The sequence below is a fragment of the Anguilla anguilla genome, chromosome 3 (genome assembly GCF_013347855.1).
Source record: "Anguilla anguilla isolate fAngAng1 chromosome 3, fAngAng1.pri, whole genome shotgun sequence".
Taxonomy (NCBI): Eukaryota; Metazoa; Chordata; class Actinopteri; order Anguilliformes; family Anguillidae; genus Anguilla; species Anguilla anguilla.
The window spans coordinates 49247612-49274971 of record NC_049203.1 but is presented as its reverse complement, the minus strand read 5'-3'; the positions used below and the strand labels follow the sequence as shown (position 1 = coordinate 49274971).

General features: G+C 49.8%; 1 protein-coding gene and 1 long non-coding RNA gene across 9 annotated transcripts in view; one reads left to right on the top strand and one right to left on the bottom strand.

Moving 5' to 3' along the window:
• The window catches only part of LOC118222449, an 11069-nt gene extending 8033 nt beyond the window's left edge, over positions 1 to 3036 (bottom strand). For 2 of the 3 annotated variants that reach the window (XR_004764286.1, XR_004764285.1), the window contains exons 1-2: positions 2530 to 2825; positions 850 to 916 (exon numbers count right to left, since the gene is read on the bottom strand). This is a non-coding gene — a long non-coding RNA (uncharacterized LOC118222449). Of the gene's footprint in view, positions 1 to 849; positions 917 to 2529; positions 2826 to 2851 lie in introns of those variants that run through there. The other variant, XR_004764287.1, reaches the window with a different exon arrangement.
• LOC118222444 (trafficking kinesin-binding protein 2-like) lies at positions 852 to 27360 on the top strand. Of its 6 annotated transcripts, none has more exons than XM_035408046.1 (19): positions 852 to 950; positions 1741 to 1789; positions 3164 to 3256; positions 7430 to 7684; positions 8330 to 8503; positions 13722 to 13781; positions 15287 to 15363; positions 16320 to 16436; positions 17253 to 17462; positions 17956 to 18034; positions 18230 to 18360; positions 18519 to 18593; positions 18887 to 19024; positions 19391 to 19470; positions 20022 to 20192; positions 20325 to 20629; positions 21424 to 21864; positions 23070 to 23169; positions 23722 to 27360. In XM_035408046.1, exons 4-19 carry the CDS (start codon positions 7633 to 7635, stop codon positions 24467 to 24469), a joined length of 2958 nt encoding a protein of 985 aa, XP_035263937.1. In that variant the 5' UTR covers positions 852 to 950; positions 1741 to 1789; positions 3164 to 3256; positions 7430 to 7632; the 3' UTR covers positions 24470 to 27360. The 6 variants fall into 6 exon arrangements, with proteins under 6 accessions (XP_035263937.1, XP_035263938.1, XP_035263936.1 ...); XM_035408047.1 differs by lacking the exon at positions 852 to 950 and having other exon boundaries at positions 1666 to 1789; positions 7430 to 7508; positions 7548 to 7684; XM_035408045.1 differs by lacking the exon at positions 852 to 950 and having other exon boundaries at positions 1666 to 1789.

Genomic DNA, 27360 nt, shown 5'->3' with positions numbered 1-27360 from the left:
TTGCTCAAGATATGTCCACTAGAGGGCCTGCTTCCCTCACAGTTTAAGTAAGGCAAAGGAGCAATAGATGGGATTACTTTAGGACAGTGGTGTCAAACTCGTGCCATGGAGGGCCGTGTGTATGCAGGTTTTCATTCCAGCCTCAGATCTTGATTATATAATTAGTTAAATTATTTGCTGAATTAGGGATGCAGGTTTGTGCACAATGATGACCCGACGTCTATGGTGACCCGCATTGTCTAAATAAAAATGTTCTTATATTCTGTGCTTCAATGCAGTCAAATGCATATGGCTGAATGAGTAATTGGACTCAATTAAGGCAGCATTAATTGGTTGGAATGAAAACCTGCATACACACGGCCCTCCATGGCACGAGTTTGACACCACTGCTTTAGGACAAGTATAACTATATATACATGAAAACAGTGCAGAGAGATGGCAGCATACTAGAGCATGTGAGGGTTGGGATTTGGTGCCGAGTAGACCAAGAACTGGAGTGTTTCATTTTACAGCACAGGGAAATACAGCATTTAAGGGTCCTAACCCCTGGACAATGCTTCTGTGTATCACTACAAAACTCAGCCCTCAGGTCACCCTGCTGGACCAGTGAGATTGCTGCTCTCCTGTCTTCCATTACCTCAGCCTGCCCTCACCTGTAAGACCTGAATAGACTCATCCCACAATTATCCAATTGGCAAGCAGTTAGCTGCACATAGGCATCAGGCCAACCACTTAACCACTTACAGCTGAGAAACCATTAACAAGGCAACAATGTGCTGCAAACTCATTTTTACCACTGACTACACAACTACACATAATTTGCATACAAAATACAAAAAGAATTCTCACCAAAAGGACATTCTGATAGCGAGTTCTTTTTCCTGATTTGTTTCACTTCCGGGAAGGTCATTTCTTTCTTTAAAAAAAGGGTGGTGGGGAGTTAATATGAGGTGAGTGTACTGGCTGAGGTGTAGTAAAAAAGAAAGAAAAATAACAAATAAAAAAGTGACAATTATTTTCTGTGCTGTAGGCCTACATACAATTCACAATTATGAGACAATTACAATTGAGCATCATCCAAGGAACATTCTCTTGGCTAGCTGAACTGGGGAACCGTTTCTTAACTTTAAGCATGTCGTGATAAACACACTTGTGGTAGATGGATCGTGAGTCCAATGGCCCTTGGGCATGAACATCTATAAGGCCCCTGCCTTACTGAGCGAGGTTTGTTGGATCCATTGAGGGTCCCCTCATCCCTGGGCCTGAGCCTGACAGGTTCATTCAGCAATTCAGGCTCATCAGCATTTTTCATTACACCCTTATCCTACACTCACCCAAGTCCATAGGTTTTCAGTCACCTGACACTTGGGATCTTTGGAACCTTAGCCTAAAACTGTGATGTCATTGAAAATAGCACATAATTGAAGTTACCACTTATCTCCCATCCTTATGTGGAGATAAGGTTTATTTCAGGGCTGGTTTGTTGACAACAGATTCCAAGAGGTCATTTAATGCTCACAAAATTGTCTAATGAGGACAGCAAGAGTATTTGTCGGCTTTTAATTTAAAGCTTGTTTCGTACTTAGTCACAGATTAAACTCCTATTTTAATAATGAAGCGCGCATTAGATTCTGGCTCGCATGAAAGTGTGTCATTCACGTCTTGTTTTGATGACGTTTTGTAGTTCTATGCCCCGAACCATCCCCAGGCTTACTGTTGTCTTTTGTTTCTGTTCCTGAGATGACAGGATCACGTGTGAATTTGTACTGATGTAAAGCAGTTCTTTAAGGTAAGTTCTAATTATATATTTCTTGAATATATATTTTTATTTCTAGCCGTCGTTAGGGTGCCATTATTTTCAAAATAAAGTAAAATAAACCGAGTGAAAGACAAGGATGTCCCTAGACAGCTAGTGTTAGCTACAGTAGCTTGTTCTCCCGCTACTGATTTCATGCTGTTGTCTGACATGTCAGACCGAGGCAGCCTGACTCAATCACTGCGCTGAAATGGCTAAACTCTCGTCTCTTTATTTGCAGATTGCAGACACAGAGTTTATCAAGCTAACAACTATATTGGTATTTTCACGGACCGAGAATAGCTGGAATTTACGTAGAGCTACTTAAACAGGATGGCAACACTGGATAACCTAATGCATTCAATTAGCTAGCTACTGCTGGCAGTTGTACGTTAGCTAGCTAATATCGCGAAGCAGAAACTGAACCGAATTCAGAAGATAGATTGATGCACATGCACAAAATGAAACGAACTGTTTTGAAAAAATGAGGATTTCCTCATTTGCAAGCTTGGCAGATACTGTTCCTATTTCAGTCAACTTGTGTTTTGAATGTAGTTGTCGAACAGTTACAATAACGTTAAGTTAGCATTGATGGAGATCGCGTTTTTAGATGGTTCTGCCAGCTAACTTTGAAGTCCAGGCTCTCAAAAAATACGCAACCACAAATCCACTTTTTCCGTACTGATTCTATCTTTAAACGAGCAGAATAAACGTAATTTTTTAAGTTGACTTACTACATTTTCCACTTCTCATCTGCGAATTGTGAAAATTGTTGAATCGCTATCAACAGGCACAAACATGATGCATTGTGTTAGCTAACCTGTAACTATTCAGCTGCTTTTATCCTCGCATGGCAAGCAATTTTGTCATTTTTGAGAAATATTTTCCATTGTTTTCCCATTATCATAGAATTATTTCAGTCATTACTATGTTTGGTTCTCTTCCAGAGACAGAGCTAATTGTTCTGGCCCAGAATGTGTGCGCTGCAAGAGATACAAAAAGCTATATAGCAGTATTATTAAGAGATTGAATAAACACACTAACATTTTTCCTTACACGTTGTATCCTGTTTGCCTCGAACTGGTTAGATGGGTTGTGTCTTGCTAAACGAACAAAGCCGTATCTGATTTAGAGGGGGGGCGGGAATGTAAATGACAGGATTCTGTCTTTCTCACGCAAAATCGAAGAAACTGTTTTCATGATATGCGAGGATTTGCGGAAATGCCTTAAAAATATGAACGGGCGACTTCGTAAAGCTGTGAGATGCAGTTATTGGTTCGCAGCTGTTCTGAGTGTCATGCCAAACATAACTGACTCAAAGATCCCTCCAACTGTCGTGCATAACTGAGCTAATTTAATTTTCAACAGATAATTGGAGTCCGTGTTCTTCGAATTATCCTGGGGTTACTGAGAACCTACAGCACGGCTTGTCTCTTACAGGACTGCTGGGTCACAATTTAGGTATGTTCATGGTTGGACAAGGCGTCTTGATGTACTATAGTGTACTGTCCTGCTGGGCTCTTTCAAAAGAGGCAGGCTGCACAGAGTCAACTGTTAGAATACCAGTTGCTCACATTAGGACACGTTACGGCAAAGTCCAGTTATAGGTATTTTGGAAGGGAAACTGCGTGTTGGTGCATTGACTGACAGATTTCTTAGACTACTGTTTTGTGTTGAAGGAGGCAGCTATCTAGGCTATATCCGACTATCTATATCCATTGATGAGATTGACGCTACTGAAATGGGCGTTTGTTACCAGTAAGCTGTCATCATCCTTGATTTAAAACTATCCTTTTCATCTGAGAGAATTGCTAAAATGATATGGCAGTCGCTTTTAACTTCCTGTTTTTGTGATATTATTTCACACAAAAAATACTTCACAGACATCTCTACAATGTTGTTATCTAGTGTAATGCCATAAACAGTATTAATACCCAGTGTTTCACTGTAGTCAGGGTCTTCTTGCCCTGTTTTAAATATTAGCATTGTTGCCTGTATTGTGCTGATGTGTTTTAGATCCTTTTACTCTCAGAAGATATTGTAAATAGGCCTACGTGTTGGCATCTCTTTTCTTCTGTGCCCGCTCAGTTGTAGGCTGTGAAGGAAGTTCGCTCGCGCTATAAAAACCAGCACAGTGACTAATGCCCAGCTGCTCTCTGACTGTCCTCCACTAGCTCCGCCCCCCAGGCTCTTTGACCTCTTTGTTGTCCTTGTCAAGCCAAGGGCAGGCTTGGCCGGAAGTGCTGGTCTCTCTTCCTGTGGGATCCCATTCCTTTTAAGGCGTCGACACTTCTAGTGAACAGTAGGCAATTAAAACATCTTTTCTTATGTCCTTCAAGACACAAGGAAGGTGCTCTGGTCTAACCAGTCCTTTACAGAGGTTCCTGTCAGTCTACTTGGGAACGCAGAAACACTGTTGTTGGCTTTGAAGCAGATTTCTTGCTCGGAACTTCACTGTCCTGAGCAATATAAAAAGTTTTGGTTTAAAAATTTGTCCACAAATCACATGCTACAAGCAACAGGTTGGCCATAGGAGGGAAGTAGCTATTGTGCTTTTTGCATGTAGTTGGAATCAACAATGCAGTCTTCAGTGTTGTTTAATTTTTAAGATAATAGTGCTGGCTTAGAGTATGAGAGCAATTATCTGCTTATTTTGTGTTTGTACGTGGTCCTGAAGGCGTGATTGGCTTTGTTTTAACTGTAGTTTGTGTTTGTTTTGCTCATTTTAGGGGAAGTGAAGAGTACAAAATTCTGCCTGTACATTTTCAGCCATGGTGCATAAGTTCTAATGATCTTCAGATTGCACCCTCCTGCTCTCAATTTGATTCAGCTTTTAAAGGGTCTTTTTGCTAACACCTGCCGATGAAACGTTCACAAAAATGCAAATGCATAATCTGCATAACATTTACGTTTGTACATTTGGGCGTTTAGCCGTCGCTCTTACCCAGAGCGATTTACGCAGCGTATGTGCCCCGTACGTCCAATCCGTTTATACAGCTGGATACTTACTGGAGCAATTCAGGTTAAGTACCTTGCTGAAGATTACAACGACAATGCACCATCTGGGAATTGTAGTCTTCAGATCTTGGAGTTGCAAGCCCAGTTCCCTAACTGTTAACGCTACGCTGCTGCCCAGCCCATAACGAGGGGGCTGCAGACCAGCTTCTGCATTCAACACGGGGAATTGACACACTTGGGTCTATTCGAAGAAGGTGAGCAGTTTTTCAATGCGCTCTGAGGAAATGTATGCTGAATAGTGAATGGAGAAAGCCCGTTTCACACTGTTAATGCTGGTTAACTACCAGCCTGGGATTATTCCCTGAATTTGGACAGGAGGAGCAAAGAGAATGCTTAAACTGACGCACAGGCAATGAAAGAATGTGGGTGGATGACATACAGCAGGTAGGCATTTGTCATGTAATTGTCTTCATGATTCTTAGTCAAGGAACATCAATAAAAACTGGTTTATGGCAATGATCTGTTTAAAAGTTAGATTTCTGCCACTGTTCTTAGCTGTTGTCTGCTGTACTCCTGGAGTGCTTTTTACCTCCTGAAAAATGATTTTAGCGAATGAATAGTCTGTATGATGTACTGCTGCAAGTCGGAAATCAAAGCCACTCAACTGCCTTCTCTTAAGCACACAACAGGAAGTGTGTTTTTCCTTCCTGCCACATTGTTTGTGACGACAGGCCTCTGAAATAGAGTGTATATGCAGATTATCGCATGTGTACATGAATGCGTATGTGCATGAATGCGTGTTTGTGTGTGTGTATGCACACATGATACTGCAGTTACGTGTACATGTGTTAGGTTTAGATGTCTTCTTTGCATAGTCTGAAGAAATCTGCAGCCATTTCTTTGATGTGAAAAGCAGGGGTTTTCCCCAGTTGGTATCGAGTGTTTTTGAGACATGCGTCGCAGGCACTGCAAAGACTTTGGCATGAGGAGGGAGGGGCGGAGCCACAATGTGTGATGAAGCGAAGTCACTGACACCCCCAGCGCAGTGTGACTGCAGGGAGATTAACTTTACTACACCGCTGCACACACAAGCACAGAGATAAAGGCTGACATATGGGCCTCCAGCACGCTCCATGTCATTGTTGGTTTATTTCTCAGAGCATCAGGTCCATACGCTCCCCAGACTGAAGGACGGGTCAAGGGCATTCGCGCTTGTGTCTTAAGCTCTTCTTCTACAAAGCTCTTTTAAGCGAGCACAATGCTTTAAATTGGATGGGGGGGGGAGACGGAGTGCTGGAATGTTTGAAACTGACCATTGCGCAGATGGAGAGAGAGAGAGAGAGAGAGAGAGAGAGCACAGGGTCTCAGACAGGGAGTGGATTTGATTGGTCCTGACGTTTCCAGGCCACAGAGAATGTAATGCTTGTGGTTTATCTTGTGTGAAGCGGAAGGGTGGGGGTGAGTGGTGTTGTGTAGTGTCGCGTGGCACGGTTCGCGCTGTACGGTCACGCTCCACGGTCTCTCACCTGCGGTCGTGCTCTGCGGTCACGCTGTACAGTCGTGCGACACGGTCGTGCCACGCGGTCACGCTGTACAGTTGTGCGACACGGTCATGCTCTGTGGTCACGTTGTACAGTCGTGTGACACGGTCGTGCTCTGTGGTCACGCTGTACGGTCGTGCTCTGCAGTCACACTGTACAGTCGTGCGACACGGTCGTGCTCTGCGGTCTCGCTGTACAGTCGTGCGACACGGTCGTGCTCTGTGGTCACGCTGAACGGTCGTGCGCTGCAGTCACACTGTACAGTCGTGCGACACGGTCGTGCTCTGCGGTCTTGCTGTACAGTCGTGCGACACGGTCGTGCTCTGTGGTCTCGCTGTACAGTCGTGCGACGCGGTCGTGCTTTGCGGTCACGCTGTACAGTCGTGCGACACGGTCGTGCTCTGTGGTCACGCTGTACAGTCGTGCGACACGGTCGTGCTCTGCGGTCTCGCTGTACAGTCGTGCGACACGGTCGTGCTCTGCGGTCAAGCTGTACAGTCGTGCGACACGGTCGTGCTCTGCGGTCTCACTGTACAGTCGTGCGACACGGTCGTGCTCTGCGGTCACGCTGTACAGTCGTGCGACGCGGTCGTGCTCTGCGGTCACGCTGTACAGCTGTACGACCCGGTCGTGCTCTGTGGTCACGCTGTACAGTCGTGCTCTGCGGTCACGCTGTACAGTCGTGCGACGCGGTCGTGCTCTGCGGTCACATCCCTGCTGTGAGCGGTCTCTCCCCTCCCTGCCTTAGGATCGCTCGTCTCTGTGCAGCCTCTCTCTGTTTCTGTCGCCGCTGCTCCGGCTGAGATGCACGCCTCTCCCTCTTCCCTCCTCCTGCTGTCTATTCCTGTCCTTCCTCTTTCTCTCGTTCCCTGCTTCTCGTAGGTGTTCGTTCTGATGTTTATGTGAAATTTTGTTGCCAGGTAAAACCCTTGAGATGGAACTTCTCCTATTTGAAGGAGTCCTGGAAAGCACGCGTTTGTGTACAGTATATCTAAGACAGCGATAAAATTAAGATTAGACTCAGGTCAATGGGCAATACCTGGATGTAATAACCATTAGATAAGATAAGAAAAATGTAATTGTAAAATAAATAGGCCTCTTTGTTTATATGTGTTCCCTCTTTCGTGTGTTTCAGACGAATTGAAGGCGCTTGTGGAGAACACCGTGCGACTCAGGATCTTCCGTCCCATTGGTTGCCAAACGCCTTGAGTCTTCCGACACCTTGACCCCGCCCCCATCCCCACCCCATCCCCCCGCCCCTCACCTGGTAGGGCAGAATGTGAGGCCCCTCCCCTTGCCCCTCCCCCCGGGTCCGTGTGCCAGTGCGCTGGCGGGGAGATGTTTGAAGTGAAGCCCATGAGCGTGGAGAAGGAGCCGGCCCCCTGCCCCGGTGAGTCCCGCTCGCCGCTGAGCTCCCCGGGCCCCAGCCAATCACAGCGAAGGGTTCAGCAGGGTTCACGCTCCCTTGCCAGACTCGTGAAGGATTAGCCGGTTAGCTGAGTGCTCTTACTCTGTCCCACTGAACTACATAGGCACCCGTCTGGAATAATGCACAGCCTCTAGCACTGGAGCTGAGAGACAGAGACAGGGAGAGAGAGAGAGAGAGAGCTGCCACATCCCCCACCTCCACACACACACACACACACACACGGATGTGCATGCCCGCTCACACACATTTTTCTGCAGTGCTGCAAGCCCTGTTCAGAGTTCAGATTTCTTTTTCTTGGATTTGCTGATCTGTGTAGATGTGTCTTATGTAATGCTGCAGTTTTTTATTTTTAGAATTGGGAACCGCATACAACTTGCAGTACATACACACTCACGCACGTGCACACACGCACACATACACACACACACACACACACACACACACACAGGCACATAGGCACATATCTCTGAAAGAAAATGTCAGTGGGCAAGGAAGCCCTTCCGTAAGCCACAGTGTGGTTCTGCCGCCTCATGGAACAGCAGGCAGCAGGTGAATGCGGAGTTATGGCTGCCGATGCTGACCTCTGTCTGCCGTCCCTGTCCTCAGATGAGGGCCACAAGGACTGTGGGTCGGGCCCCGCCCACGTTGAGCTGCGCGGCTCGGACGGCGAGTCCCTGTACCTGTACGACAGCCAGGACTGGGCCCTGTCCCCCAGCTGCTCACCTGAAGAGAGCAGCGCCGTCTCCCCCATGCTGGCTGAGGAGACCTTCCGCTACATGAGTGAGTCACAGCGGGAGAGAGACTGTGTGTGTGTGTGTGTGTGCGTGTGTGTGTAGCTGTTTGTGTGTGTGTCTGTCTGTGTATCTGTTTGTGTGTCTGTATGTGTGTCTGTCTGTGTGTTTGTGTGTGTGTTTCTGTGTGTCTGTGTGTGTCTGTCTGTGTATGTTTGTGTGTCTGTGTGTGCGTGTCTGTCTGTCTGTCTGTGTGTGTGTGTGTGTGTGTGTCTCTGTCTGTGTAGCTGTTTGTGTGTTAGTGTGTGTGTGTGTGTGTGTGTCTGTCTGTGTGTGTGTGTGTGTGTGTCTGTCTGTCTGTCTGTCTTACTGTGTATGTTTTCATGTCTGTGTGTGCGTGCATGTGTGTGTGTCTGCCTGCGCATGCAGCCTTACCCAGCAGTGTTCTGGAACTTTCCACTTTTAGGGGTCAGGAGTAAAGGCGAGGCTGAAAAGACATCCTGGAGAAGCAGCTCTGCCAAGTTGTCAGCTTAAGGCCCAGTGATATTTACAGAAGTTTTCCATTACCACGCTAATGCAAACAAAGTCGTAACATCATCAGGCTAAATGGATCATGTACACCAAATAAACGATGGCCTGCTACCAGCTAGTTTACTAACTAGCAATGCAGTGCACGCTGTCACTGTCACACATCCATGTGATGTACTCATGCCAAAGTTCCCGTAGGTGTACATGTACATTAAAATGTGGCAGGACATTTGCTGGATTTATTCACTTTTTTTGTCATTAGCAAGCTACTTAGCAAAATTAATTTAGCTCTGTGAATGTGTGTGTGTGCGCGTATCTGTGTGTGTTTTTACATGTCTGTGAGTGTGTGTGTGTGTGCGTGTGCGCGTATCTGTGTGTGTTTTTACATGTCTGTGAGTGTGAGTGTGTGTGTGTGTGTGTGTGTGTGTGTGTGTGCGCGTGCGCGTATCTGTGTGTGTTTTTACATGTCTGTGTGTGTGTGTGTGTGTGTGTGTTTGTATGTGTATGAAGGTACACATGTATGCGTGTTTACACATGCTTGTGCATGCTTGCACGTGTGTTGCTCAGGTAGCGGGGGGTTCCCATTAAGATTAAGATTATTGCTCCCGCGCGGGTTCATTAGCACTGCTGTTTGTGCAGCCCTGGCAGGGTGAGAGAGGGAGAGTGCCTGTGACACGCCGTTTGATGTCGACTCGCCCGCGGGGAGGACGGGGGGGGGGGTGAGGGGTTAAGCAGAGACACGGGGCCCCTGTCAAGGGGGCCGCTTGTCCCGGGTGACCGTGCCCGAGAGTCGCGGCCGAGCGCCGCTTCCGCCCCCGCGCGGGTGGAGCGAGGGGGGGGCCCGGCACCCCGTACAGAGGGCCCCGTTGTGCCGCGCTGACACCGCCGCCGCCGCCCCGTTAATGTCTGTCTGTCAGAACGACTGGGGGAGGGGGCGGGTGGAGGAGGGAGGCGGTCTGGAGGTCTTCCAAAATAAGTATGTAGCCTATTTATACTGCCGCCTGTTTGGGAGCTGTCAACAAACCGAAAGTGAAGAGCAAGATTCCCTGTCCTCGCGGGTTTGCGCTGACAGCGCTACGTCTGACGGCGCGGCCGCCCGTGTCCATTCATGCCGCCGCCGCACCGCTGTGCCTCCTGACCCCGCAACGAAGCCCCTTCAGAAAAGATCCCATTCACTCCGTCTGCCCCGCCCCCGCCTCGCCGGCCGCGCGTCCGATTGGCCAGGCGGCGGGCGGCCTTGTGACCTAGAAATACAGTATGTAGGGTAGCAGATGGACGGTGTGTGTGTGTGTGTGTGTGTGTGTTTTTTCTGTATGCGTTAGCAGAGCTGTGTTCATGCCACAGCCTGTATGTATCTGGATCACGTGTGTGTGTGTGTGTGCGCGTCTCTGTGCGTTAGTGTGTGTGTTTGTGTTGGCGTGTGTATGCATGTGTGTGTCTCTGTATTTGTGTGTATTTGTGTGTGCGCGCGCGCGCGTGTGTGTGTGTGTGTATATGCGGGAGTGCGAGACAGAGAGTTGGTGTCTGCAGTGCCCTGTGTGTCCACGTAAGTTGCCAGGGACAGATTAATTCAGAGAGCTGGTCTATAAGTGCCATGCAGTGGCTGAGAGCAGAATCGGGTCTAACGTCATAGCACAGAGAGTCATGAGAGAGAGAGAGAGAGGGCTGGGAGGGGGAGAGAGAGGAGAGCAGACGGAAGGAGCAGAATAAAGGAACGGGATGTTAAAAGCAGCCATGCCGGCGTTCGGCTCTACCGTGGGCAGTAATGATGAGCTGTATGAGAATTTCACTGTGGAAGGTGAGCAAACTGCAGGGACTGAATGTGAGACCACTGTCTGTGTTCATGTACTTGTGTGCATGCGTGTGGGAGTATAGGTCTGTGTGTGTGTGTGTGTGTGTGTGTATGCATGTGTGCATGTGTGTGTATCTGTATGTGTGTGTGTCTATATGTGTGTGTGTAGTTGGTAAAAGCACTGTTGAAAGCACTGTAACAGTGATATGTCTGCAAGGTCACTCAGGGTACAAAAGCAGACTGTGCAGAGGCAGCATGGGAGATGTAGTTTTTTTGTGAGGGGGGGTACAATTGCTGTGTGCTGCAGTCCATCCTGATCTGCCCCAGGTCTCACATCACGTGCCGTCATGTTGGCACCCTGTGGCTCCAGGACAAGGGGACCTCCTCTCTCCTCCTGCCTGAAGAGGGAGACGCGTCCTCTGTCTCTCATTGGCCCTGGAGCTGCGGAGGGAGAGGCTGGCTCCACACGGCTGCGTTCGGAAGTGCCTGATTGAGCGGTTTTGGGCACGGTGCAATTTGTGCTCCATTTCTGCATGATAAATTAGACCCGCGGTGCTCTAAACTCCCATCTGGTATCTGGTGCTGGCCAGCTCTTGGAGAGCTGAGAGCCTTTCATATTTCTCTTTATGACTGTCCGACCACAGTTTGGGCAGCGTTGGTGTCATCACTTCTATTTATGTTTATTCAGTTGTTAGTATATTAGTACATTAGTTATGTTATTTATTAATGTAGTAATGCAATGTTGCATTGTGTTTGTAATGAAAGATCATGTTGTCACACACTGTGCTTCTACACAGTGTACAGTGGTATGCTCACAGGGGGGGTGGTGGTGACTGGAAAATGCTGGCTAGTGGAGTATAACAGCTTTATTTGGGCTGACTGGGAAGAATTGCTAGGCAAGTTATATAGACAATTTAAGTCTCACAAACATTGGGTCAGATTCAGGCCAAATCACCTTTCTTTACTTCTCAGCACAGATTTTCCACACTCAGTCACTCCTGCACAGAGCAAATATTAAACCTATTGTTTTAACTTGTATACAGTTTAGCTTTCCGACCCATATTAACTGGCTGTCTCTATTCAGTACACTTCAGTTGTCCGTGAATACAGCAGAAGATGTGTGCAGTATTGATCTGGGCTGGGATGGAGTTTGTGATGTCAATGAAGTGACTCCCTAGTGTTTTGCAGTGATGGGTTTGTAAATACAGAACACAAATGCATTTGCTATTCAGATCGTAGTTGGCTCTTAAATCCATTAGAAGAAGAGTGTTGAGAGTGGTATAAGACTGCAGTTTTTGTGAACTTATAATTGAGGGTAGTAGGTGATATTTGAGAGTTGTAGGTGATTATTTGAGAGTGAAATTTTTTTAGGGCATTTGAGGCTGAAACCAAGATGCTTTGTCTTTTGTTAAATCAATTGCACTTTTTATCAATAAGTGTTCTGGATAAGTGTTAGGTCACACTGTATATGCATCTTTGGTTTGTTTTGAGTGAATCCTGTCTGGTGTATTTTGTGATCGTTCTTGTCCTGTGCTCTCTGTGAGAGATCCACGCTATGAACAGAGCACCAGTCTCAGTGTAAGCTGCGGTTAATCACAGGGGAAAGCACTGTCCCTGCCTCACAAGGTCAGAGCAGAGTCTGAGGCACAGTCCGCTGCCGTCCCGGAGCAGGAGGCTGGCGCCTGATGAGTTTGAGTTTGGAGCCCAGGGCTATTTTTAGCGCTGGCTGTTATTCTGGGTGGCTGCTGGGGGCGGGGGGTTGGGGCAGAGGCTGGGAAATGGCCAGATCAGAGCCGTAGGTCATGGTGTACAGGTGACTGGAGGGCCTGAGCACTATACTCATGCAGCCTATAATGATAATAATTATAAATGGAGTGTGTGGGGGGGGGGGGGGGGAGGGCAGGGCTGGCATAACTGCCATCGATTCTTCCCTCACAGCACACCAGGAGACTCTCAGTTACCTGTGAGAGAGTTTACTTTTACGACTCGAGAACGAAAGTGTTTTTATCTTTTCTAAATTGAGGGTTTTGAGAGAATGCTCTGGAATGTTTATCTTCCTTTTCAAGTGAATGTTTGTGGAAAAGCCTAAGAAACTGAAAGCCTAAGAAGCTAGGTAGCATAGATATGAACGCCAAAATGATTTTATTTCTCTTTAGTTTACTAGCGAGCGAGGTTTCAGTAGCCACTTGTAGGCTTAGTAGAGGTCATTTACAGTAAAGGTAATTTATGTCTATCTCATCTGTTGGCTGTCATGCAACACATTCATTTTATTTGGTAATGCAAGTGTATAAGGGAATATGTCACATAAAGGAGTTTTGACTTTTGTTTTCGGCTGGACCGCAACAACGGGGCCAGCCCTACAAACGCAAATGTCTGTGCGTGAGTGAGTGATGAAGTTACACCATTGGTCGGCCGAGTTATGAAGCTACACCATTGGTCGGCCGGATCACGTGTGTTAGGTCCAGCCATATACTAGATTTTGACCTGGTCGTGTTATTTTACATTTGTGGTAGATTTATTCCAAAAATGTCCATACATTGTCCAGTAATATATTTAGCTTTTTATGTGTTGTATATAGTATAGGTTGTAAGTTTTTAATATTATATTATATTATATTATATTATATTATATTATATTATATTATGTAGGTGGTAGGAGATCTGTTTTCTGGCTGTTTTCTCTTGCTTTGCCTTGGCTTTGGAGACTAATGAAGGGACTGTTCCTCTCCTTCATCCAGGTGCCCTCACTGAGCGAGGGGCCCACAGCTGCTGGCTAGTTGTGCAATACCAGGCGGTAAATCTCCCCAAAGCCACTGCTGTTCCGTAAAATATAGTTTTTTTAGGTTGTGTGTTCCCGCTTTCTTTCGTTCCCCCGCTTTCTCTCTCTCTCTCTGTGGATTTGCCCCTTAACTCGTCTCTTTTCTTCCCTCGTTCTTTGTCTCTGTCAGCCTACCTTGCTTTGGAGCCCTCCTCCTATTCTCACCCTGGCTCCCACTGCCTCTCTCAAGGTAAAGTTTGCCTGGTCTGTTATTTCATCTTTCTCTCTGTCCCCTTCCCCTTTCTGTGTGATGCTGGGTGTCTGTGCCTCAGTCTGTGTCCTCTCTCGGTCTGTGTCCTCGTTTGGCTAAGCTTTAATCTTTGCCTCCTTGTCTCTTTCACCCCTTTGTCATCCAGCTCTGTTTGCATCTCAGTCTGTTAGCATCCCAGTCTGTTAGCATACCACTCTGTTAGCATCCTACTCTGTTGGCATCCCACTATGTTTGCATCCTGCTCTGTTGGCATATGTTAGCATCAAACTCTGTCAGCATGTGTTAGCATCCCGCTCTGTTAGCATGTGTTAGCATCCCACTCTGCTCCTCTAGAGCATTCTGGGAATCTCCAGCCTTCCTGCAGCCTCATGCTACTCAATGGGGTAGTGACCTGCATGGGGCAGCCTGTCAGCCCCAGAAGTGCTGGAGTTGCCTCCCCTAGCTGTAGCCCAGGCAACAGAGTGCTGCTCGGGCCAGGCTTCTACTGTAGGCGGCTTGTAGTGGAACCGTGTAGAGCTGAGAGCCTGCGTAGTGTCCCAGAGTGGAGAGCAGAGGAAAGAGGCCTGTTGTGCGCATGCGTGAGAGCTGAGAGCTTGGGTGGGAGCTGAGAGTTTGCGTGGGAGCTGTGAGTTTGGGTGGGAGCTGAGAGTTTGGGTGGGAGCTGAGAGCTTGTGTGGGAGCTGAGAGCTTGTGTGGGAGCTGAGAGCTTGTGTGGGAGCTGAGAGCTTGGGTGGGAGCTGAGAGTTTGCGTGGGAGCTGTGAGTTTGGGTGGGAGCTGAGAGTTTGGGTGGGAGCTGAGAGCTTGGGTGGGAGCTGAGAGTTTGGGTGGGAGCTGAGAGCTTGGGTGGGAGCTGAGAGCTTGGGTGGGAGCTGAGAGCTTGGGTGGGAGCTGAGAGCTTGGGTGGGAGCTGAGAGTTTGGGTGGGAGCTGAGAGCTTGGGTGGGAGCTGAGAGTTTGGGTGGGAGCTGAGAGCTTGGGTGGGAGCTGAGAGCTTGGGTGGGAGCTGAGAGCTTGGGTGGGAGCTGAGAGCTTGTGTGGGAGCTGAGAGCTTGGGTGGGAGCTGAGAGCTTGGGTGGGAGCTGAGAGCTTGGGTGGGAGCTGAGAGCTTGTGTGGGAGCTGAGAGTTTGGGTGGGAGCTGAGAGCTTGGGTGGGAGCTGAGAGCTTGGGTGGGAGCTGAGAGCTTGGGTGGGAGCTGAGAGCTTGTGTGGGAGCTGAGAGCTTGGGTGGGAGCTGAGAGCTTGGGTGGGAGCTGAGAGCTTGGGTGGGAGCTGTGAGTTTGCGTGGGAGCTGAGAGTTTGGGTGGGAGCTGAGAGCTTGAGTGGGAGCTGAGAGCTTTGGTGAGAGCTGTGAGTTTGGGTGAGTGCTGAGAGCTTGTGTGGGAGCTGCGAGCTTGGATGGAAGCTGAGAGTTTGTGTGGGAGCTGAGAGCTTGTGTGGGAGCTGAGAGTTACTGCTGTGCTGAGCGCCTCTCCATCTCTCTTCAGTCCTCAGTGGTGATAGGGTGGACCAGATGACCAAGACCTACAATGACGTCGATGTGGTGACACACCTGCTGGCTGAGGTGGGTCCTCGATTTCCCCCCATGCTGCAGTTTAGAGGGTTTCGCCCTGGCAGAATGTACAACACTCTGAGAGCTTAGTATTATGGTCTGTCTGACATTCTGGTCAGAAATGTGTTATTAAAATGTAATGCTTTATGTCATTTTACTGTGCAATAGAGATAAATAATTTTTAAATGGTAATTGCACCCTAGATCAATTTTTTTTTATAGCTGCAAACATGTTTGTATGCCTAACTTATAATGAAACATTTTAATCCATGCCGTTATTTCAGCATTTCTGAAAAAATATAATTAGACTGAAAATAAAACTGGTAGAAAACGTCTTTGTGCTGCCCTCTAACGTTTGAAAAATGCTTTTTGCATTCCACTCTGGCCCCGCCCCAGCCATGATGTCAGAGTACCTAATATAAATGTCAATCAAAATTGTTGCCACCCACAGATTTGTCTGTTCACTTTTTATTATGACGGAACACTGCCGTTACTTGATTGGCTGGTTTAAACCAACATTTTCAAACTGGTGAAACATAGCAGCCTGTTTATAAACTCTCATATCCCACCTAAACCGTCCAATAAAATATGTTCATGAAAAACTGCAAAAATTACATATTTGATCTGCAACGCCTAGTTTGACTATTTGATCTGAGTTTTATGAGCCAGGCACAGCTATGCTGTGCAAATTCATTTGCCTATGGAATACTTTATGCAAATGAGATGGGCACACCTACTCCACCCACCCCAGGAAGCGTTTTTCAAAATTGTGCAGTAGGCAGTTGATAGAAAAGCATGCGGCGCTGTCAGGCTTGACTCTTACACAGCTTGTCTCTGTGTCCTAAAGCTATACTGTCTGCAGATATAGCCCTTTAACCCTGAGCTATGGACTTGCAGATGAGGTCATTACTTAACGGCAGGGTTGTGAGTGGCTGTGATTGGTTGACTGTGACGTGCCCCCGTGTGCAGCGGGACCGGGATCTGGAGCTGGCCGCGCGCATCGGCCAGTCCCTGCTGCAGAGGAACCACCTGCTGCAGGAGCGCAACGAGTCTGTGGAGGAGCAGCTGGCAGAGGCCCTGGATCGGGTGAGGAGTCTCAGACTGTACACATACAGCACAGACATATCAGATAATAACACACACTCACACACACACACACACACACACACATACGTACAGGACACGCACATGCATACTCACACACACACACACACTCACTCACATACGTACAGGACACGCACATGCATACTCACACACACACACACACTCACTCACATACGTACAGGACACACACACACACACACACATACGTACAGGGCACACGTGCATACTCACACACACACACACACACACACATACGTACAGGACACACGTGCATACTCACACACACACACACACACACATACGTACAGGACACACACACACACACACTCACACACATACAGGACAGACACACACACACACACATACGTACAGGACACACACACACACATGCACACTCTCACACACACACACACACACACACACATACGTATAGGACACAAACACGCAGACACACACTCATGCCCACGCACACACATACCTACAGGATACACACACACACACACACACATACAGGACACACACACGCATACTCACACACACATACATACAGGACACACGCACACGCATACTCTCTCACACACACACACACACACACATAAGTACAGGACACACACACGCACACAGACACACACGCACAAACACACATACATACAGGGCACACACGCACAAACACACATACATACAGGACACACACGCACGCACGCACACACGTACATAAATACATACAGGACACGCACGCGCACACGCACGCACACACTCACTCACACACTGTGCTGACTCCCTCTCTCTCTGTCCCAGGTGCACCAGCTGCAGCATGAGCTGAGTAAGAAGGACGAGCTGCTGCGCATGGTGGCCAGCGCCTCAGAGGAGAGCGAGACCGACTCCAGCTGCTCCACGCCGCTGCGCCACAGCCAGTCCCTGGGCGCCGCGCTCGCCCTCAGCCAGCTGGAGGCGCTGCAGAGCAAGCTGCAGGAGCTGGAGGAGGAGAACCTGGCCCTCCGCTCTGAGGTACGTCCTGCGCACTCCACACTGTGCCGCATGTACCTTCAGAACGGCTCACCCCTGCACATTACCTCAGACCGCAGATTACACCACAGACCACAGATTACAGCACTGACCACAGATTACAGCACTGACCACATATTACACCGATTACAGCACAGATCACATATCACTCAGATTACACCCCAGGTCATATATTACACAGATTATCCCACAGATTATATATAAATCCACCAGATACTCAGCTTTGTGTTCTTAATATTGAAAATTCTGTCTTCATTTTGTTGACACCAGTGTAAATTCAGAAAGGGGCATGACTAAGGACAATACCATTGCAGTAGTCTCTGCTTAGACTGATACCTACCTGATACTCCTATAGTTAGGAGGAAGGCAGGGTGGTAGGAATGTCCCGCAGGAGCTGACCGTCTGGTTAGTCTCTAAAGTCTGTGACATGACTCTGCATCTCTGACACTGCTCACTGTCCCTTCCCTGGCTGCAGGCGACGCACCTGAAGACAGAGACCATCACGTATGAGGAGAAGGAGCAGCAGCTGGTCAGCGACTGCGTGAAGGAGCTCCGTGAGTCCAGCGCTCTGCGTGTGTGTGTGTGTGTGTGTGCGCGTGTGTGCGCGTGTGTGCGCGTGTGTGTGCGTGTGTGTGCGTGTGTGTGCGCGTGTGTGCGTGAGTGTGTGTGCGTGCGTGTGTGTGTGTACATACGTGTCTGTGTACGCGTGTCTGTACGAGGGTAACTGAAACCATGTTCCGCTGTCGCAGGGGAGACTAACAGCCAGATGGTGGCGCTGACGGACGAGCTGTCGCGGAAGAACGAGGAGGTGCTGCGTCACCAGGAGGAGATGGCCCAGCTGCTGGCCCAGATCGTGGACCTGCAGCACCGCGTCAAGGAGGTGAGAGACGGGGCGGGGGAGGGGGTCCAGTGCGCGCGCGGCCTAGCCGAATCGCACCGGCGTGCTGACCACGTGTGTGTGTGTGTGTGTATGCGTACGTGTGTGTGTGTTTGTGTGTGCGTGTGCGCATACGTGTGTGTGTGTGTGTGTCCGTACAGCTGGCCCTGGAGAAGGAGGAGCTGAGGATTCACCTGCAGGCCTCCAAAGACGCTCAGCGGCAGCTCACTGCAGAGGTGCGTCTCGCCCGTCTGCTCCACAGCACGCAGCCTGCCGTATGGCCGTATATAAGTGACTATGACAGTCAGAGAGACACCCAGACAGACAGGCACAGACACACAGACAGACAGTCAGATGGATAGGCACAGACACACAGACAGACAGGCACAGACGTACAGGCAGACACACAGACAGGCACAGACACTCTGAAAGACAGATACAGACACACAGACAAAGGGGCAGGCATACAGACACACACACACACAGACGCACAGACAGGGCTGACCGTGCTCTGTGCCGTCTGCTGCAGCTGAACGAGCTGCAGGACAGGAACGCGGAGTGCGTGGGGATGCTGCACGAGTCTCAGGAGGAGGTCCGGGAGCTGCGCAACAAGTGCACGCCGTCTGCAGGCCTGCGCAGACACCTGCCCTACGGCCTGTTGCCCATGGTGAGTTACTCCTCCCCATCTGCCTCTCTCCCTGGAGCTCACTGCAGGAGCTCACAGCATTTGCATCATAGGCGGGGTGCAGAGCCGCTACAGGCTGCTGTCTGTGAGAACTGGAGGAGTGCATGGCTTTCAGTGGAGCCCTAGGGCCGTCTGCCCACTGTATGTTCTTTATCGTGTATTGAGTTTACATAACGTGTGTGTGCGTATGTGTCTGTTTCTGTGTGTGTGTGTGTGCGTGTGCGTGTGTGTGTCTGTTTCTGTGTGTGTGTGTGTGTGTGCGTGTCTGTCTGTGTGTGTGTGTGTGTGTGTGTGTGCGTGCGTGTCTGTCTGTGTGTGTGTATGTCTGCACGTGTGTGTGTGTTTCAGGACTCTCTTGCTGCTGAAATCGAGGGCACTATGCGGAGGGAGCTGAGTTTGGAGGAGGAGAGCACTATGCAGGAGCAAAAGTGAGTCCTTACAATACAGTACAGTGCTCCCACACACTACTGCAGCCTTAACACAAGCTTGGTAAATACTCCCACACACTACTGTAGCCTTAACACAAGCTTGGTAATACTCCCACACACAACATTGACCTTAACACAAGCTTGGTTATACTCCCACATACTACTGCAGCCTTAACACAAGCTTGGTTATACTCCCACACCCTACTGCAGCCTTAACGCAAGCTTGGTAAATACTCCCACACACTACTGCAGCCTTAACGCAAGCTTGGTAAATACTCCCACACACTACTGCAGCCTTAATGCAAGCTTGGTAAATACTCCCACACACTACTGCAGCCTTAATGCAAGCTTGGTAAATACTCCCACACATCCTACTGCAGCCTTAACGCAAGCTTGGTAAATACTCCCACACTCCCTACACCAGCTTTAACACAGGTTTGGTTATACTCCCACACACCCTACACCAGCCTTGACACAGGTTTGGTTATACTCCCACACACCTTACACCAGCCTTGACACAGGTTTGGTAATGCTGCCCCTGTCCCGTGCAGGAGTGCCCAGCAGCGCGTGTTCCAGACGGTGCGGTCGATAAACGAGTCGGCGCGGCCGCACCTCCCGCCGCGGCCCATCCCCGGCTCCGCCCGCAGCAGCGTGGTGATGACGGCCCAGCCCTTCCTGTCTCAAACGCCCCGCGGGGCGGAGTCCTCCGAGGGCGCCTGCAAGTGAGCCCCTCTATCCCACGTACCCTCATTCCAGTGCATTTAAATGTGATTGAAGTGTAGTTTCATTCGGGTGCCTTTCGTGCCGAGACGGCCCCGTCAGACAATCTGAGGAAGCGTTTGTGTGTGCGGCAGGCAGGGGGCGCGGCCCGAGCAGCCCGGCTCCCCGGGAGGAAGTGACCTCGTCTCGGCGCTGCACCGCCTCTCGCTGCGGCGGCAGAACTTCCTGTGCGAGCGGCAGTTCTTCCAGGCGGAGCGGGACAGGAAGCTGCAGGCCCCGGCCGGGGACGGGCCCGAGGCGGACGGGGAGGGGAGCGACTGCGGCTCCCCCCGCGGCAGCGCCTTCTCCTCCTTCTCCAACTTCTCCGAGCTCTCGGGCGCCTCCGGCTGCTTCAAGACCTACCTGCCCGAGAAGCTGCAGATCGTCAAGCCCATGGAAGGTGCGGTGGGGCTGGGGAGCGGGGGGGGGGGGGCTGCGGCCTGGCACTGCGTATGAGTGTGGTACAGGCAACAGGGCTGCGTAGCCTGGAGCACAGCTGTGCAGTTCACCACACTATTAAAGATAGCCAGAGAGCCTTGTTTGTATATTTGTGTCTAGTTTTGGGGGCGACATAGCTCCGGAGGTAAGAGCAGTTGTCTGACAGTCGGAGGGTTGCCGGTTCTATCCCCTGCCCTGGGCGTTTCGAAGTGTCCCTGAGCAAAACACCTAACCCCTAATTTCTCCCAACGAGCTGATTGGTACCTTGCATGGCAGCCTTTCACCGTTGGTGTGTGTGTGTGTTTGTGTGAATGAGAGGCATCAATTGTAAAGCGCTTTGGATAAAAGCGCTATATAAATGCAGTCCATTTACCATTTAATGTAGTTTTTGTCAAAAACTTTTTCGCATAGCACTGCTGAACATTTACCACTTGACTATACTGCTTTGTTACCCTGTACAACCCTGTGTAACGTTCCCTGTACATTATAACTTCATTATAATGCTGCTTCCCTGGATAGAAGAAAAAACTGCAAATAAATTCCCAAATGAAAGCCAAGCAACATGAGTCAGAAAGCCCATAGCTCACTGTCAGCCACTACCTTTGCACAAATCAAGGCTCAGCTTTGTCATCTGGTCTCCCTGGAGAAGCAGGAGAACCTAAGCAGAGTTTGGACAATTGGAAATCTGCTAGCTCAGCAGTGTGTGATTTTTAATGTGTGATTGGGTGACCTCTGACCCCTTGGCTTCGCTCGCAGGTTCTCTGACGCTGCACCACTGGCAGCAGCTGGCCCAGCCCCACCTGGCCACCATCCTGGACCCCCACCCGGGCGTGGTCACAAAAGGGTTCCGGCCTCTGCCCCAGGACGCCGTGTACCACCTGACCGACCTGGAGGAGGACGAGGAGGAGGCGGCGGTCCGGCGGGGGGACGGCGCGCCTGAGAAACGAGGAGGCGAGGAAGAGGAGGAAGAGGAGGGAGGGATCACCTTCCAGGTGCAGTGCGCGTCCACGCCGGGGGAGAAGAAGGAGAGGGAGGGTGAGAGCGGGCCCCCCGGCTCGCCCGTGAGCTCCCGGCCCCCGTCCCCGGCTCGTCGCGCCTCCCCCGCCCCCCCTCCCCCGGGCCCCTCGGTCGCCCCCGCGTCTTCTGCACCCTTCCCGCCGGTATCTCAGATCCTCAGCACGCCGGCCTCCTCTTCAGGTAAACCTGAGCGCTCAGTAAGACAGACCCTAACATCTAGAGCAGCGCTGTCACATTCATTAGCATTGATTAGCACATTGATACTGTAGTGTAAAATGATTGCGCGCAATAGACATGGTGGAGTAGGGTATGATTACATAGTTGTTTCCATTTCTAATCATATTGGAACGGTAGTTTATTATTGTAGAGGAAACGCAGAGTTTAATGGTACAATTACAGTGCAATTGTATACATTACCTGTGAAATTGTAATGTATCGCGTCGGTACACAATTTGTCATGCTACACAACATGTCAAATGAAGCTACGCTAGCCTAGGTCTGCCATTTTGTTTATTCTGCAGCTCAGTGCATACGGTAGAATTTGTTCACGCTCTGTTCATGTTATTTTGGATATCTGTGATAAATGTTGCAATAAGAACCACGTCTCATGTGGACCTATGAGTCTGTGCATTCTAAGTGTACTACATTGCAGTTGGAAGCAATGAATCGCTTTAAATAGCATCTACTGGTACACTTATAAAATATTAAGCTGGATTTCCCTGCACATTTCTCATTTTAAATGCTATTTTAGACACCGCTGCCACATTCATAAGGAAAACCTGGATTTCCTGGGGATGGAAATATGCGTTGGGTGTGTAATGATGCCGGTGTTATCATAGGGTATTCATAGTCATAGGTGGTATGATGTGTGTGAATAGGTGCTCATTGGGTATAGTCACAGGCAGTGTGTTGTGTGAATAGGTGCTCATTGGGTATAGTCATAGGCAGTGTGTTGTGTGAATAGGTGCTCATTGGGTATAGTCATAGGCAGTGTGTTGTGTGAATAGGTGCTCATTGGGTATAGTCATAGGCAGTGTGTTGTGTGAATAGGTGCTCATTGGGTATAGTCATAGGCAGTGTGTTGTGTGAATAGGTGCTCATTGGGTATAGTCATAGGCAGTGTGTTGTGTGAATAGGTGCTCATTGGGTATAGTCATAGGCAGTGTGTTGTGTGAATAGGTGCTCATTGGGTATAGTCATAGGCAGTGTGTTGTGTGAATAGGTGCTCATAGGGAGACTCATAGACGGTATGTGTGTGAATAGGTGCTCATAGGGTATTGTCATCGGCAGTATGTGTGTAAATAGGTGTTCATAGGGTATAGTAATAGGTGGTATATTCAGGTGCTGTACATGAATGTGAAGATGTCATTTCTCTCTCTCTACAGCTCAGAACCCTGGGAAGTGTCTGAGTTCCACCTTCTCCACCTACACCTTTACCACCTGCCGGATCCTGCACCCCAGTGCTGTCACCCTGGTCACCTCAAGGTAAAAGCCCTGAGCTAGGCTTTTTGCTTTGAAAATCGGAAAACCTCTCATCCTTTTCAATTAATTGGGGTTTATATTCCTTACCCCTTCTACTCATAATCTGTAAAGCATGTAACGTGTTATGCGTGTATACAACTATAGCCCTATACGTCTTCTGCTTATTTAGATTAACATCTACGTTCAAGTCTACATACATGTGAAGGTCTTCCTCTCACTCTATTCCTCCTTCTCTCTCCTTCTTTCTCTCTCTGTCTCACTCCCTCTCTCTCTCTACATCCCTCTCTGTCCCTCTTTTTCTCTCTCTCTGTCTCACTCCCTCTCTCTCTCCATCCCTCTCTGTCTCACTCCCTCTCTCTCTCTCTCTCTCTGTCTCTTTCTCTGTCTCACTCCCTCTCTCTCTCCATCCCTCTCTCTCTCTCTCTGTCCCTCTCTCTCTCTCTCTCTCTCTCTCTCTCTCTCTCTCTCTCTCTCTCTCTCTCTCCCCCTCTCTCTCTCTCTCTCTCTCTCTGTCCCTCTCTCTCTCTCTCTCTCTCTCTCTCTCTCTCTCTGCAGCTCTATGTCTTGTCCCTCGGTGTCGGTGCGTGAGGACACGCCCAGCTCCCTGCGCCCGGGCCCCAGCACGCCGGTGACGCCGTGCCGGCTCAGCCTGGGCGACTCCTTCCCCCCGCGCCGCCCCGCCGCGCCCCGCGGGCTGGCCAGGCTGCTGCTGGAGAAGGGCATCTCCGCCCAGGCCAAGGCCGCCCCCCGCCCGCCCCCCGGCACCCCGCCCAACTCGCCGTCCCGCTCCCCCGCCGCCTCGCCCCTGCCCTTCGAGACGCGCCCCGCCTCCGCGGACAACTTCCTGGCCTCGCGCCCGGCCGAGCTCTTCCTCCAGGAGGTGTACGGGCTGAACCTGGGGCGGTCCCGGCCCGACCTGCCCGGCCCCGCCCAGCCGCTCTCTCGCCCCCACAGGCCCAGCCGGGTCAGCGTCAACCTGGTGGAGCAGGTGCGCCGGCTGGGCTTCGCCAAGGTGCTCCAGGGGGCGGAGTCCGACGGGCTGCGTCGCCAGGACTCCGCCACCTTCCTGGCGACGGGCGGGGGGAGCCTGCTGGACGGCCTGCGCAGGAACCAGAGCCTTCCCGCCATGGTCGGCGGGGGGCGGGGCCCGTCCATCTGCAGTCCCTCGCATCCGGCCCCGCCCCTTCACCCGACCACTCTCTCCCTCCCCATTCCCTCCTGGGGCAGCCTGAAGGATCGAAGCTCCACCCCCACCTCTTCCGCCTCCCCGTCACAAGTCCAGCTGCCCCCACATAAAGTCTGAGGAGCTCGCTGGAGAGGAGAGACTGGAGAGTGATTGAGTGATTGATGGGCAAATCCACCAATGACGTTCTGTACTGAAGCACGTGACCCTTTGATACTCCCTCCCCTTATTGTCCCAGCCCCAGAAGCTGACTGACACGGGGAGCGACTGAGGACCTGTGGGCGACATGGCAGAAGGGAAATGCTCCATTTGAATCCCTTTATTGTTTCCTTTAAGCACAATTTATGGAAATGTGTATATATTTTTGCAGGGTTTTTTTCCTGATGTAAGCACTAAGGCGTTGTTCACATATGAAGGGGAGGTTCTTCTGCCCGTGTGAGCTCTCCTGCAGCCGTGAGGCCGTCCTTCGCTTTTATTTAAGTCCTCAGGTGTGTTATTATCAGTGTTTGCTGTGAAGCCCTGGGCACCACAGAGGAAGAGAGGGAGGAGAGAAGTCGACGAAGGCAAGGGAAAGTGAGAAAGATAAGCAGAGGGGTTGGTGAAGAGAGAGAGAGAGCGGTGTTCCGTGCTGGTAGGTCCCAGTGAAAGGATGTGGAGAGAAAAATGAGAGGTGGAGAGAGAAGGAGAAGGGAGGTGACTCAGGAAGGAAGGAACGCGAAGGTGAAGTGTGGAGAGTGAGCAGAGCTTCGGGCGATGTTTGTGTGTCCAGGTCTTCAGCAGCTGTGGGAGACTGCAGATGAAATGCGGTGACAGATGTGCAGCGTAAATGCCTGACGCCTTGCCATTTCCCCGCGTGACAAGACCGCTTCCCGTGCTGTACCTGCGTTGCGTGAGGTTACACTTCCAGCTAGAGAGTTTCAGTGTTATCTTTCCGGTGAACCTCAGGTTATTATTCCTTTGTTTTGCTGTCGTTCGTTTTGTGCAATACAAGCCCGTGGCCCTGGGATGCTTCCAGCACGGCCTGTGACATTTGCACAGCGTACGGCGTGATCTACCGCGGTGACGGAGCGTAGAAACGTGTCACTTCCTGCCAGCTGGAGCCCCCGTCACACGTGTCTAGCGTGCTGGTATGAGACCGGCCTGGAGGCTATGATGTAATCTGTGTAACTGAAGCAGCCGTCTGGCTTTTAAGTAGTGTACGCACTACTCGTGTTCAACATGAAATGGGTCTTTACCTGAAGGGAAAGCCCAGCGCTTTTCATATTTATGAATGTGTTGCCATACGCGCATATTTGAGTATATATATGAGTTTAGAGCCAACATGTCCACATGGGCCTGACCTATGGAGCGGAGGATTGTGGGAAGATGAAACTCCTTAGAATGGACTCTGACCCCCATGTGCCACTGCGGTGGTGGAGCTGTGGCACTGACCCAAAGATGGTATGAAAGCCAGGTTCATTCGAGCCCCACTACAGCCTAAGTGAGAACCACAGTGTTTTTAATCTGGTGCAGGTGTGGTTTTGTGTTGGTGTGACATTCTTGAACTTTCCGGGTGTGAAGCAGGAAGTGACAGACTGGGGCTGTAGAGAGTAGTGACAGTTTGCTGAAATGGGAGTGTGATCTTGTTCTGTGGTTCTCAAATATGGTTCCCTACTGTGGCTGTTGAATGTTGGGCAGCTATACAGGCAGCTAAGGGGCAGACCATCTAAGGAAAGTTTTTTTTTTCTGGGAGTAGAGAATGAGTTGATGATATGATATATTCTAACAAAGGAGATGGCGATTACCTGTGTGTGACATTTGGCCCTTGAGTCCACAGATGTCCAGTACGGCCTCTGTCTGTTTTCTCTCTAACAGCACTTAAATATTTTTTTCATTAATGTCTGTTATCACTAATAGGATTATCTCATAATCTGTGGTTAGAACACATAATTAAGTATTTTACATGTAATATGAGTATACATTAGCATTATAGAGACAATTTATGAGAAATAACATTGTGTTTCATTTATTGCAGATAATTTTAATATATATGTAGCCTATGTATGAGTTTGTTTTTGTTCTGTCGTACAAATAATGGACAAAAGGTTAGACAAACTGAAGTGTTTGAAGCTATGTCAGTGCAAACCAAAACTGTTTCTGAAAGGGAACAGGCATGTGTTTTAATGGCAGCCGTCTGCCATGGAGACGGGAGCGGCTGTCTGGCTCTGGAGTGGTGGGCGAGAGCGAGGCAGCGGTCACTTGCAGCTCCTAAAGCAGACCTCCAAACCCCCGGGTTCTTCGTTTCGTCTTCGTTGGTCTTCGTTTGCTGGGTTTCTCAAAAACGCCAGCTGTCTGTTACTTCATGAACCAAATTGTTTCTCAGCATGCTTTTTTTTTTTTTTTACAGTCCTGCAAACGATAAGCCACAGTCGAACGCTGACGTTGTGCCCTACCCGCACGTTTTATTTTAGATTTCGTTAGCGCGTGGGTATACGTACAAAGCTAGCGTACGCGCAGAACTCCAGACATTGAGTTTGACTGCCTGGGTTGGAACTCGGTGGCACACAGAACAGTGCTGCACCTGTGGCTTGTAACCAAGATGGTATTCTGAGCTCTAAAATGGCGGCAGGGGACTGCCAGTCAACTCCATCCACTGACTACCCTCTGAATCTTCCTGGAAAGAACCGCTGAGACACCACGACAGCCAAGCATGCATTTTAACAGAGATGGCCAGGAGATGTCAGGAGATGGCCTTCTGTCAGGAGATGGGCTTCTGTCTAGTCCTTAGTGAGATATTACTCATTTCTTAACGGCTCATCTCAGTATGACTGGTGCTCGTGGCAGATGTGGTTGCAGCGCTTCTTTTCAGGAAGAGATGTCTGAGTTGGGGAGGCTGAGGCCGGATGTGTCTCTCAGCTCTCTGCTTGGGTCCTGTGGGTGCGTTCAGAAAGACTGCTGTATAACTCCTCTGTGCCTGCCCCCAACAAATGTATCAGTGTTAATCATTCTGCGGTCTCATTTTTAAATAAAGG